Source organism: Eretmochelys imbricata, chromosome 4 (genome assembly GCF_965152235.1).
Source record: "Eretmochelys imbricata isolate rEreImb1 chromosome 4, rEreImb1.hap1, whole genome shotgun sequence".
NCBI lineage: Eukaryota > Metazoa > Chordata > Testudines > Cheloniidae > Eretmochelys > Eretmochelys imbricata.
Genome location: NC_135575.1, coordinates 110,812,474 through 110,824,694, shown reverse-complemented (window position 1 = coordinate 110,824,694; position 12,221 = coordinate 110,812,474). Strand labels below are relative to the sequence as shown.

General features: G+C 40.5%; 1 protein-coding gene across 1 annotated transcript in view; it reads right to left on the bottom strand.

The window, feature by feature from the left end:
* The window catches only part of PPARGC1A (PPARG coactivator 1 alpha), a 76,386-nt gene extending 66,462 nt beyond the window's left edge, over nucleotides 1-9,924 (bottom strand). The window contains exons 1-2 of the mRNA XM_077814614.1: nucleotides 9,877-9,924; nucleotides 3,915-4,094 (exon numbers count right to left, since the gene is read on the bottom strand). Of these exons, the coding sequence (XP_077670740.1) occupies nucleotides 3,915-4,094; nucleotides 9,877-9,924 (228 nt within the window). The remainder of the gene's footprint in view (nucleotides 1-3,914; nucleotides 4,095-9,876) is intronic.
* Nucleotides 9,925-12,221: the final 2,297 nt, after the last annotated feature.

The following is a 12,221-nucleotide window of genomic DNA, read 5'->3' as shown; positions in this document are numbered from 1 at the left end:
TAGATGACCTCCTGAGGTCCCTTCCAACCCTGATATTCTATGATTCTATGAATAGTTGTGTGATAACAGTGAAACTGCAGATGAACTCTTAGGCCCAGAATTTTAAAGGTATTTAGGTGGTGTTGTGCTCAGCCTTGGTATGTCTAACTGATTTAGGAGCCCAAGTCTCATTTCCAAAAGTGATTTAGGAACTTAGGAGCCTAAATATCATAGACTGTCAATGGGATTTTGGTTCCTAAGTGCCTACATCCCTTTTGAAAATGAGATGCAGGTTCCGAAATCCATAAGGCATAGCAATGCTGAATGTAGCAATACCTAAATAACGTTGAAAATCTGGGTCTTAGCCTACTCTGCATACTTGCAAGAATGCAGGAAGAATTCTGGCACTTGCCATTCCAGGCCTAAAGGCTAGGTGTCAGAGGCGTATTAGTGCTGCCAACAATATCTCATGGCCCAAGGGGGGGCCTAGCAGCGTGTGTCAGGACCCTGCCTACATTTGAGAACTGGAAGCAGCTAGACCCAGCATAGGAAGAGCGTCCACTGCACTTTTCAAGTCTCTTGTAATTGCAGCCCTTTTGATGTAATCCTCCCACTGTCTACACTCAGGTATGACATATGCAGACTAATGAGACTGTGACTTTAAACCCCAATGCCACATGATAGACCAATGGTTGTCCCTATTGTTGTGCACCAACTAAGTCAGTTTAAATATAATAAATGACAGACTGAATATAGACAATATGGCAAAGTGCTACTGGATAACAATCTGCTCCTCAGAGGAAGTAGTCTCTGAGCCAAAGCGTGCCCTCATTGACTTCAGTTCAATCTGTAATTCAAGTCAGTGAAGTCCTTGAAGTCTGAGGGGTGGCATTTGAGTAAATGATGGCAGAATTTGTCTGCTAGGGAAGATGGAAAACACTTCTCATCCAAATCTCGGTTTCTGACAATGTTAGTTGCTGCCTCACAATGCACTTCCCTAGATGTATTCCATCTATCTCTTTCTACTGAACCCTGGTGGGCTGCACTTTCAAATACACCTTAATATGACTGACTTTAAATGCCACGTGATGGACCAATGTCTTGATATTGCTGTGCACCAACCAAGACAGTTTAAACCTCATGTATTTATCCCCGTGTTTGTATAACATTTTGATCTTCAGGAATGGAATCAGCATACACAATAAATGACAATTTTATCCTTTATAAGTTTGGCCATTGATTCAGCAAGATACTTAAGAACATGCCTGACTTTAAGGCATGAGCAGTCTCATTGGGAATTAATTCCCATTGGAATTAAATGTATTAAAGTTACTCACACACTTAAGTAATTGCAAAATCAGGATCTTAATTTTTAGAAGACTAAATCATAAGAACATAAGAACGGCCATACTGGGTCAGACCAAAGGTCCATCTAGCCCGGTATCCTTTCCTCCAACTGTGGCCAATGCCAGGTGCCCAGAGGGAATAAGCAGAACAGGAAGTCATCAAGTGATTCATCCTGTGTCGCCCAATCCCAGCTTCTGGCAAACAGAGGAGAGGGACACCAACCCTGTCCATCCTGGCTAATAGCCATTGATGGACCTATCTTCCATGAATTTATCTAGTTCTTTTTTGAACCCTGTATAGTCCTGGCCTTCACAACATCCTCTGGCAAGGAGTTCCACAGATTGACCATGTGTTGTGTGAAAAAATACTTCCTTTTGTTTGTTTTAAACCTGCTGCCTATTAATTTCAGTTAGTGACCTCAAGTTCTTGTGTTATGAGAAGGAGTAAATAACACTTCCTTATTTACTTTCTCCACACCAGTCATGATTTTATAGACCTCTATCATATCCCCCCTTAGTCGTCTCTTTTCCAAGCTGAAAAGTCCCAGTCTTATTAATCTCTCCTCATATGGCAGATGCTCCATACTCCTAATCATTTTTGTTGCCCTTTTCTGAACCTTTTTCAATTACAATATATCTTTTTTGAGATGTGATGAGCACATCTGCACACAGTATTCAAGTTGTGGGCATACCATGGATTTATATACAGGCAATACGATATTTTCTGTCTTATTATCTATCCCTTTCTTAGTGATTCCGAACATTATGTTCATTTTTTGACTGCACATTGAGTGGATGTTTTCAGAGAACTATCCACAATGACTCCAAGATCTCTTTCTTGAGTGGCAACAGCTAATTTCGACCCCATCATTTTATATATATAGTGGAGATTATGTTTTCTAATGTGCATTACTTTGCATTTATCAACACTGAATATAATCCTTTGCTGATTTTACTTCAGCCAACGAAAGAGGTCTATACATTTGGTTTTTAGTGATTTATTTGGAAGCAGAAGTTCTAACTCATTAATTCTCTCTGATATAACCCAATTTAACCTTGCTTACAAATGTTATTAACTCCTTCCCATACTGACCCTATAAGAATACTATAATAGAGCAGCCCAATTACTTGATTATAGCATGTGTCACTTACTTACTATGACTGAAACTTAAGCACAAGACACAACATTTTGAAGTTTCACAAAACTTCAGAATACAGAATGTTTCAAAATTTTTCCCTTGGAGACAGAGAACGGGCTTCTGCTCCACTTACACTGGTTTTATACTACTATAATCCTATAGACTTGAAGTAAATTACTCCTGAATTACACCACTGTGAATGATAGAAAGACCAGACTCAGAGGGCCAGTTTCTGCTCTCAGTGACATCAGTGTTCATCCAGAGTAAGTTAATTTGCTGCAGTTGAGTTATGCCAGCATAAGTAATAGCTGATTTTGGCTCAGAGTATTTCATAAAGTCTGTATTTCACCTCCAAATGCATTTTACCTTATTGAAGCATTTAGTATTTGACAGGTATTAAATTTAACAGTCTTTATTCTGGGGATTCCCCCAAGTAAGTGGACAGGAATGCTTCTGGTCTGTGATCATCTGTGATCTGCTAGGCAGAGGTGAAGCAGGGGTGATAGCTTATTGTTGCCCAAGGTCTTCCTGCCAGCTATCAAATGTACTATTGCCCAATTTCCAAGCCAGAGGATGATCTACTGCATTTACTACCATCTAGGAGGAAAGAAGATTAGGGTTCAAGAGGGGCATGGTTGTCTGAGAATTAAGCAGTGGAGAATCTTGAGGTCTTACACAGGAAAGGAGAATTAGTGGTTGAGGCAAAGAGGGCATAGCCCATCTCTTATATACCTTGACCCCCACAGCAGTATTTTAAAGAGGGCATTTAAATCTCTCCTGAAATCCCTCAGTTCTCTCCTTAAGCCTGCCCTCTGCCATTATGTCTATAAAACACACATCAGTGACTAGTCAGTTGGCGTGCTATGACCACTGCTTATTATGCTAATCAGAATAATCTGACTCTGATGCTGTGCTCCCCGCAGTCTGTTTGTTGCATTCACCTATGGTCTCATCTTGTACTTAGAGTGGAAGGACTTGTTGATATGTGCACGTACAGCACGTAGCACAATGGGGGCCTGTTTGGGACCTGTAGGTGTAATAATAATTACTAACCTATAAAGTATTAAAGAGCCATCAATAGATGCTGTATTCCACTGCGTTTGTTTCTGCGAAATGAACGTGGAAGACGACAAACAGGTTTCAACTTTTGTTTTTCTTTGCAACAGACTATTTTGCAATATCTCAGTGTTATGCCATAGTGTAACCTGGTATCTCTTCAGCACTTTCATTCCAGAAATCAGAATTCCACTTAATTCTTTCCAAGCATTTCTTCTCTCCAGATAACAGGTCTGGTTTTGATCATGAGGATTAAGGGTGTCAGAGGGAGGCTATAACAGACGTCACAGCTGTACTTCAGCATCTATTGGCTCTTTTTTAGTAGAAGATTGTCATTCCACCTGGTAAAAACATGAAGCAATCTGAAATATACTTTTGCATCCACTTCCCTTACCTCGAATATATTTGATGATTCATTGCTGTACTGATTGGTAATGATTTCTGATTGGTCGCTGTACCACTTGAGTCCACCCAGAAAACCGTCTGCATCCAAGTCATTCACATCTAGTTCAGAGAGGTCAAGTTCTGGGAGATCTGGGCAAAGAGGCTGGTCTTCACCAACCAGAGCAGCACACTGCAGGGAGAAGTACAGAAACACACACTTTCATTAATCACCAGAATGTGTTAACCATAACTGCATGGATGAGAATTAAGCCTTGATTAAGTCACTCACTTCCACAAAGCAGGTCACTAGAGTTAATCTCATTTTTAGAAAGACACACTGAGTGTTAGATTGTGACTAGCCTGCACAGGTGAGCAAAGTGGTCACTACTTTTTTCTTTATCGTTTTTCTTCTGCGCCCTGGAGTGTCTAGCATCTGCAGCACTAGAAATCCAAACAAGGACTGCCAAGACTCTTTTCTGTCCCGGCCAGCAGAAAGGAATCAGCGCGGGTGGGAGTACATGGGTAACCAACTGGTCAGTATGTTTTATGCATCCTCCTCTATGCCCAAACCACAGAAGATGTGAGTCTGTTACAGCTGCCAGCTATACAGGCTAGATCTGCACCTCAAGCTGTAGAGGTTCATGCTTTCAGCTCTGTATGGCCTTGGTTTAATCCCTTGGGTCAGTCAAGATGTTGACTGCCACATGTACTGCACCCTGTTGAAGGATACAGCAGTAGGTGCTACACTGTTCACTTCCCAAAGCTCCCGGAGACACTGTGCCTGCCTGCCACAGGTCATGCACGTCTATACCCATGTACCAAAGGCTCTGGCTTATCAGCACCCTCAGGAACTGCACAGATTTTAACAACCTGGTTCTAAAATACTGTCCTCATAGTAAGCAAATCATGAAGTGTACCTCATGCCCCTGCCAAGTGCTATAGCAGTCATGGTTAGTTTATGGGGTCTTCCAACCTGTGGCTGTGCTGGTTGTACGTGCGTACACTGCTGTGTCTAAGAGACTTACGGTCTGTAAGCAGCAGTGATCTCAGAAGCACCAAGAGGGAGCTTTCCTCTGGCCTGCCCACTCAGCACAATGCTACACTTGTCTCAGCCTCCTGTCATTGCTGGGGAAATTCATCGTAGAGCAGATGCAACATTTAAGCCCAGTATTAAGGGACTAAGGGGAGGGGACTAAAGTGGCCCTTCTTCGCTAGTGTGAATGTCGTCCTTTGCATACCTTAGAAATAGAGTACAGACCAGCAGAATATCAATTTCATTAATATATACCCAGAATATTTTCTTTAGTATGTCAGGATCAGTCATTTTAGGTATCAATGGAGGGCAAAAAAATACACACTTTCATACTATGTTTCTACCCTAGAACAGAAACTTTAATTCAAAAATACCACCTGAACCATTTTTTCATTATTAACAGAAACCAGGAAATACACAATTGAAGTCCACACCTTCAGTGATAACCAATGGTGTGGCTCCTTTCACTGCTGCCCCATATACATCATTGGAAAGAAAGGTGGAGAGTTCTTCTGTACAGAGGCAACTGGCAGTTCCAGCAATTAAGTGGTTAAAAGCCATAACAAAGCCAGTTGAGAATGGGTTTTCACCATTGCCTTTAATTGATTGTTTCTAGCTTTATCAGTTTGTGTTAATGGTAAGGATGGACCAAACAGAAAATCCAGACCTCAGAAACTCTTGGACTCCAGTTAGCTGATTGGGCAATTTGAATGATCTACTAGGTTCAACTTTGAACGAAGTCAGTCCCAGAAGTACCACCATCTAAAAAGGTAGGTTTGTAGGGCAATAACTTTACCATGCCCACTGATGTGGATGACTCACTATTTGTTATGCTGCTCTTGAAAATGCTGCCTTTTGCAGTGATATGAGAGAGCTGAAGTTATGTTTAAATAAAATAAATTTCATAGAGATTTTTGTAGCTAGGAATCTTTGCAAGTCTACAGTGCATGGGCTATATGCAGCAGCATAATGGTGAGCAACACTCTGGGAACCAGGAACAGAGTCAGCAGACTCAGTCCAGCTGCTAAAGGCTATAATTTACCATGCAACTTCCCAGAGCCAGCTCTAGGATTTTTGCCATCCCGCTTTTTTTTCATGCCCTCCCTTGCCCCCGGCTCCGCCCCTTCCCAATCCCTTCCCCAAATTCCAGGCCCCGCCTCCTCCCCCAGGCGTGCTGCATTTCCCCCCCTTTGCTTCCTGCGGCTCCCCCCCCCCCCCCGCAACCCTCCACCCTAGCTCACCTTCGCTCCGCCTGTTCCCCTGAACAAGCTGCCGCTCCACTTCTCCCCCCTCTGTCTCAGGCAAGGGAGAGGTAGCGCATTCAGGGGAGCAGGCAGAGTGGATGTGAGCGAGGGTGGGGGAGGGAGCGCAGGAAGTAAGGGGGGCACAGGGGTAGAGGAACGGCTCCCCGCCCCAGCTCACCTCCGCTCCACCACCGCCACCTCCCCCGAGCACGCCGCCGCTCGGCTTCTCCTCCCTCCCAAGCTTGCTGCTTCGCGCAGCAAGCCTGGGAGGAAGGGTGGGGGGTGAAGCAGTGCGGCGCGCTCAGGGGAGCGGGCGGAAGCGGAGCAGAGGCGAGCTGGGGTGGCGGGGGTTCATTTCTAGGGGCAGCATGACCAGCGCCGGAATGCCCCCCCTAGAAATGTGCCGCCCCAAGCACCTGCTTGTTTTGCTGGTGCCTAGAGCCGGCTCTGCAACTTCCACTAGTCTACCAGGATACTACAAGACAATTATACAATAGGCCAAGGGGCAAAGGAACCTAGGGATTACAAGGGGAGCCTTTGAAATATCAATTGCTTTTCTTCCGGTTATTTAAGAGGGCTTGGAACTTCAACAGGCCAAGGCCTTGCTTAGGTGAAATTTTGTACAATGAAATTTACTTCTTTTTATTTTGGCCACAGAAAAACTGCAAAGAAAAAGAAATTAAAAAGCTTCCCCATTTTCTAGCGCTGACATAACCTTCCAGCAGCAATCTTATAATGCCAAGATGACCTTTTTTTGATGCACAGATGAAATCTGTGATCTCATTAAAGGATAATCTAGTTTTTGACTGAAAAGGTAGATTCTCAGCATCATTCCCAGGTTTGTGTTGTGGAGGTCACTGGCTTAAAACTGATGCCGTAGACTTCTAAAGTATCCTGCTGATCTGTTACTACTTTCGTTTGTAAAAATAGCTTCACTCTGTACATCACCTACTTAAACATCTTAGGGCTGTAGTAATATGCATTGTGAAAGTCCTGCAATGGGCATTCTAAGCAATATAAACAGCTGTGTAAAAAATGTCCATTGCAGCTTTCATTTGTCTATAATGACGGCAATGTCACTTAAAAAATGTAACAGCTGAAATGAAGTACACATGCTCTTGCCAATGTTGACATGATAATAAAATCAATGTTTCTGAATATGGCATTATGCTTCTAATCTGAGACACATTAGTAGCAAGTGTTCCTGTTATTAATTTATATTTGGCTTTTGGATGATGTCAGGTTTAACACTCCAAGTCCTATAATTGTCCTCATCTGACATGTTGATATTTACTCTTTGCCTTTACATCTGTAACAGGTGTGCCTGCATTGCCATAACACATTTCACTGTCTTTTCACAGGTATGACAGTTATTTCACAACTATATCCTTAATTTTATAATAAGATTTAAGAGGATAGAGTAGTTGCTAAACACAAAAGGTTAATTATTGTGTATTATTTCACCCCAACAGACTTTTTTTTCTTTGTTAGGGAGCAAACAATAAATTACCTTAACTGCACTGATGATAATGAATCATTATAATTAAGTATAATTCTTCTTTAACCTTTTAGACGTCTTTGTGCCTTTGAAGGTAAATTAAAAAAAAAGAAAGACTGGACTTGTGCCACATTAATTATATTAATGTAAAAATAATCTTTTTATTTTTAATAAGTTTGTTGAAACAGCAAGGGGATGAACCCAGTAAAGAATGACAGATTTGATAGAATGTGCGCCATGCAGATTCTCTCTATCAATCTTTGCAACCTGACTGTACATCACCTTCATGAAACAGTGAAACACTGGGGATTCTGATCAGCTATAGGGACGCAGGCCTTTATTAAGCAACATGCTAGCCTGTCATTACGTGCAAGAGGGTATAATGCATTTTAAATTGACAACAAACATTAACAATTCAAAATATGAAAGCTGCCTACAGTACCTGCTGCTTGTAATACTGTAGATCATAAAGGTGATCCCCAGAGCCAAAGCAGCATGCAGCCACTACTATGTCGCTATACAAAGTAAAATGAAAGAGCCAGTTGGTAAAAATCTACCAACAGCTAATCCATCCGCCACACAATTAATATTAAGATCAACCCTTTTTTCCTCTGTGAAAAAAAATGATTGCTATAAATGATCTATTCCATTACTAGCTTGAAATTACTGCAGGAACTCTGATGATTAAAATAAATCTCCAATATTTCCATATAAGCTGGTTCCTCAATCAAATCCTAGCAGCATTAAGAATAATACATGGATGGAAAAATGAAGCTACAGCAGCTGAGACCCACGTTATAAGCCAGACAACAACCCACAGGATACTCCAGCTACTCAGAAACAATTAGAACTTTGGAGCCAGAAAGTCATCCACTTACAGCCTTGACTCATAATAGCTACAGGACATATGAATTATCCATATCTATTCTATTTTACCAAGAAATCAAAACAAGATAAGAGCAATTACAATATGCAAACAGAAATCAGTGGATACAATGGCGTGCTGCAAATATTGAAAACACGACAAAAAGAGTTAAGAATCCGATGCATGCCTTAACAGATAGGAAAAATGTAATTGTACAAACAGAGAACACCAGCACATTTTCACTTAGATGTGTATCTCTGCACCATACATGCATCTTATTTAAGAGATGTCTAAGGGGAGGATTTTAAGTACTTATTCCAAACTTGTCGTCAGAGGGTCAGTTCCTTTGAGCAGGTTTGTCTTTCAGATTCCTCTCAACTGGGTCCAAAGAAAGTTTCCTTTGCTTCACAAGTTGCCAGAACTTTCAGATAAGGCTCCATTTTGCAGAATGCAAATATGCAGAAATCCTCAAACCTCACATTATACTCCAGAGATTACCAGGGAATTGCTTGCTTTTTTCCTTTATGAACTGTAGCCAGCAGAAGCTGTGGATTTGATGTATTGCCATCTATTTTTATAGAAGCAGCAGCAGCAGCAGCAGCAGCTCACATAGTCCCGCATAAACTCTATTCTCATGGTTCATCCTGTTGTCTCTGCTGTACAGTAGGATTTAACTATTTGCTGGACTACTTGGATTAACTGAGAACCTCGTCCTATGGAACATTTTAACTGCAATACTATAATCCAGTTCAATAATCAGAAGTAAAGTAACATCTATTTCCAGTACCCTGTTTTAAAGGAATTTAAAACAATAAGGCAACAACATCATATTCATCTTTCTCAGTTTGTGTGTGTCAATTCTGCAAGTGATAAATGAGAAAAATCCTGAACAGAGCATAGCAACACATAAAACCAAACAAAAATCAAAATATGAAACCACTGATTAATTTTAACTTTTTTTAAAAAGTCTTAATCTAATTATAAATAGACATGGCATTTTTCCAACCAGGCCACTAAATGCCACTGGAAAGACTTCAGACACTGATTCATATCACTATCTTAGAGCATAAATATTGCATATGACTGGAAAGCGAGCCAAAGGCACATGAAAATAGTTTCCAACTGCAGGAGATACTGATGACAGCAGCTAAGCTGTGATTTGCTCAAGGCATTATAAAGTAACCTTAAATTAGCAAAGTTCACATACGATTCAGACTTCTTTCCAACACATGATTTCTAGTATACTTTTATAATTATTCCATTTAAACGAATTACCTCCAGAAGGGGTTGCACACAAGACAATTCTCACTCTGTTCATAATGCAAAGCTCACCTCTATATCACTCCATACAGAGTCCTGGTTGCACATGTCCCACGCCATCCAGCTCCTGAATGACAGCAGTGTAGCTTTTAAACTGCAATCCACAGCCTCACACAGAGCACACACTCCTGCACAGGCAACTAGACCCTTACTGAGGGTGAACTGAAGGCACCTGTCTTACTACTGTTCCCAGTCACGTGACAAAGCTATTTAAAAAGTAGGCTGGGCTGTCACTCACCCAGCCTTCTGGTGCGGCTGCTGAAACTAGTGACGTCACGAGCCAGAGGCAGACCCAAGGCTTCAGTGGAGTCAGTCTTTCTAAAAACCCCACTCAGGCCCTTGAGTCTGCAGCACCACACTGGGATTAAAATCAGACTTTGATGCCACACCCCCTAACTTGTGCTGCTGCCATATAACTCAAATCCCCTACAATCTTTTTTTAATTTCTTTTTTTTTTCCAAAACAAACAACAGACAAAGCTGTAGTTGTTACAAAGACAACCATGAAGGAACTCTCATATGCGGTAAAGCATGTATTTTTTGAATACCTTGATTCTAAGTGGGCTACTTCGGGTTGGCTAACTAGTGCTGTTTAGTTTGGAAATGCTATTGGAGAGGTGTGTAAAAAGTTACTGCACGATTAATTTTTACTAGTCATTTTATACCTCGTGGAGTATTTTTTTTTAAATTGTGATATATTAGAAACTTCTGATCAATAACTACTGGAGCCTATTTTTTTTTTTTTTTTACAAACAAAGACATCTACACAGACTGTATCTCACAGTGATGCTGCAAACATCAGTGCAAACACAGTCCTTTACTTATTTAGCATCTGCTACAAACAAGGGGCCTGATCCTGCTCCCACTGAAATATAGATTTCTTTTTTCAGCTCTTCTCTATAATCATTTCCATTTCTCACACAGCCCTCCTGGAAAACAATGTTATTAAATACAACTGTTGTAGTCCTGTCCATAACTGCTCGGATTCCTGTCTCCATTTTCATATAAGTAGTATTTCCTCAGTGCTGCCTTAGGGTGCATTTTTGTATAAACACTGTATTCCAACCTCGCTGACCTGGGCTGTGCATTTTCTGTTTAAAAACAAGAATGCTCTCGTTGTCATGTGAAAACACGACATGCTATTAACAGAAGTGTTTCTTCTTTAAGCCTTTTACAGCTCTCTCCCTGAGACAATGGGAGCTGCTGCAGGTGCAACTGGTTTATGATGAAACTACACACTGAATACATAACAAACTGAAGGTACCAAACATAACTGCAGAACATTTCCCACAACAGAAAAAAATAAAGGTCTTGTTTAACCATCTCCACCTGCCTTTTCATTTTTAAAAAAGTTGTGTCTTTGTCTCTTTTTAATTAGCTGTATTCAAAAGCCTAGTTTGCAAAATATAAGTGCTAGATATGAGTCATGCTGTCCTGCTAGTTATAGTCACAAAACCATAATTGGTCATTCTCCTTGCTATGAAATATTCATTTTCATTGTTAAGTTATTTGCAAACTTGATTATTCTAAATGCTAAATGAATGTAGTTATTATCAAGCTACAGAGATTTTGCTGAGAGAAAAGACAAAAAGAGGCTGCAAGAGGTTATTTTTCAGATACTAAATGCATTCCAAAAATTGTAACAAGTCACAGGAAAACATTTGGCTTATTTGACAATTTATCATTGCCGGATTTGAAAAAAAGTACAGATTTCCCTGTTTGTGTTTAAGTTGCAAATCACATCACACTGTCATATTTTCATCAAACATGAATGACAAAAAGTGACATTGTTTCTACTTTACTTAATTAAAAAAACCCACAACAAAATACCCTATGACTATAGAAAGCCTTTTCCTACAAATGATTAAATTAACGGTATTACTTGGCTCTCACCATGAAAAAAACCTAATTTCCTTCCCAATTATATGCTGATTTAATGATAAAACTGCAGTAAATTATTAAGATCTGGGGCAAAGGTCATTACCTCTACCCTCAGAACAGTCAACTGTGAAATAATGTTGGGCACCCGACTGACTGAAGTGGAGTAGATTCTTATTAATTATTATCAGTGGATCCATGCTTGGTGGAATATTCTCCTTCAATACCTACTTATAATTGTGTTCATTGACTGTACAGAATCCATCATTTTTTTTAAGTTCCATTCACACCTTTTATAGAAATGTATTTACACTGGAACATTTGTATATTGCTGTTTTGGATATTTTGACCTGCTCGTGTTGTTTCTATTTTCTACAATTCCACCTCACTACGTTTGCTTCAAATTAGCAAGTTAACTGATAAATACAAACTGTAACCTCTGTGGTGATTTCATACTAGCTTTAGAGATGGGAGAACTTT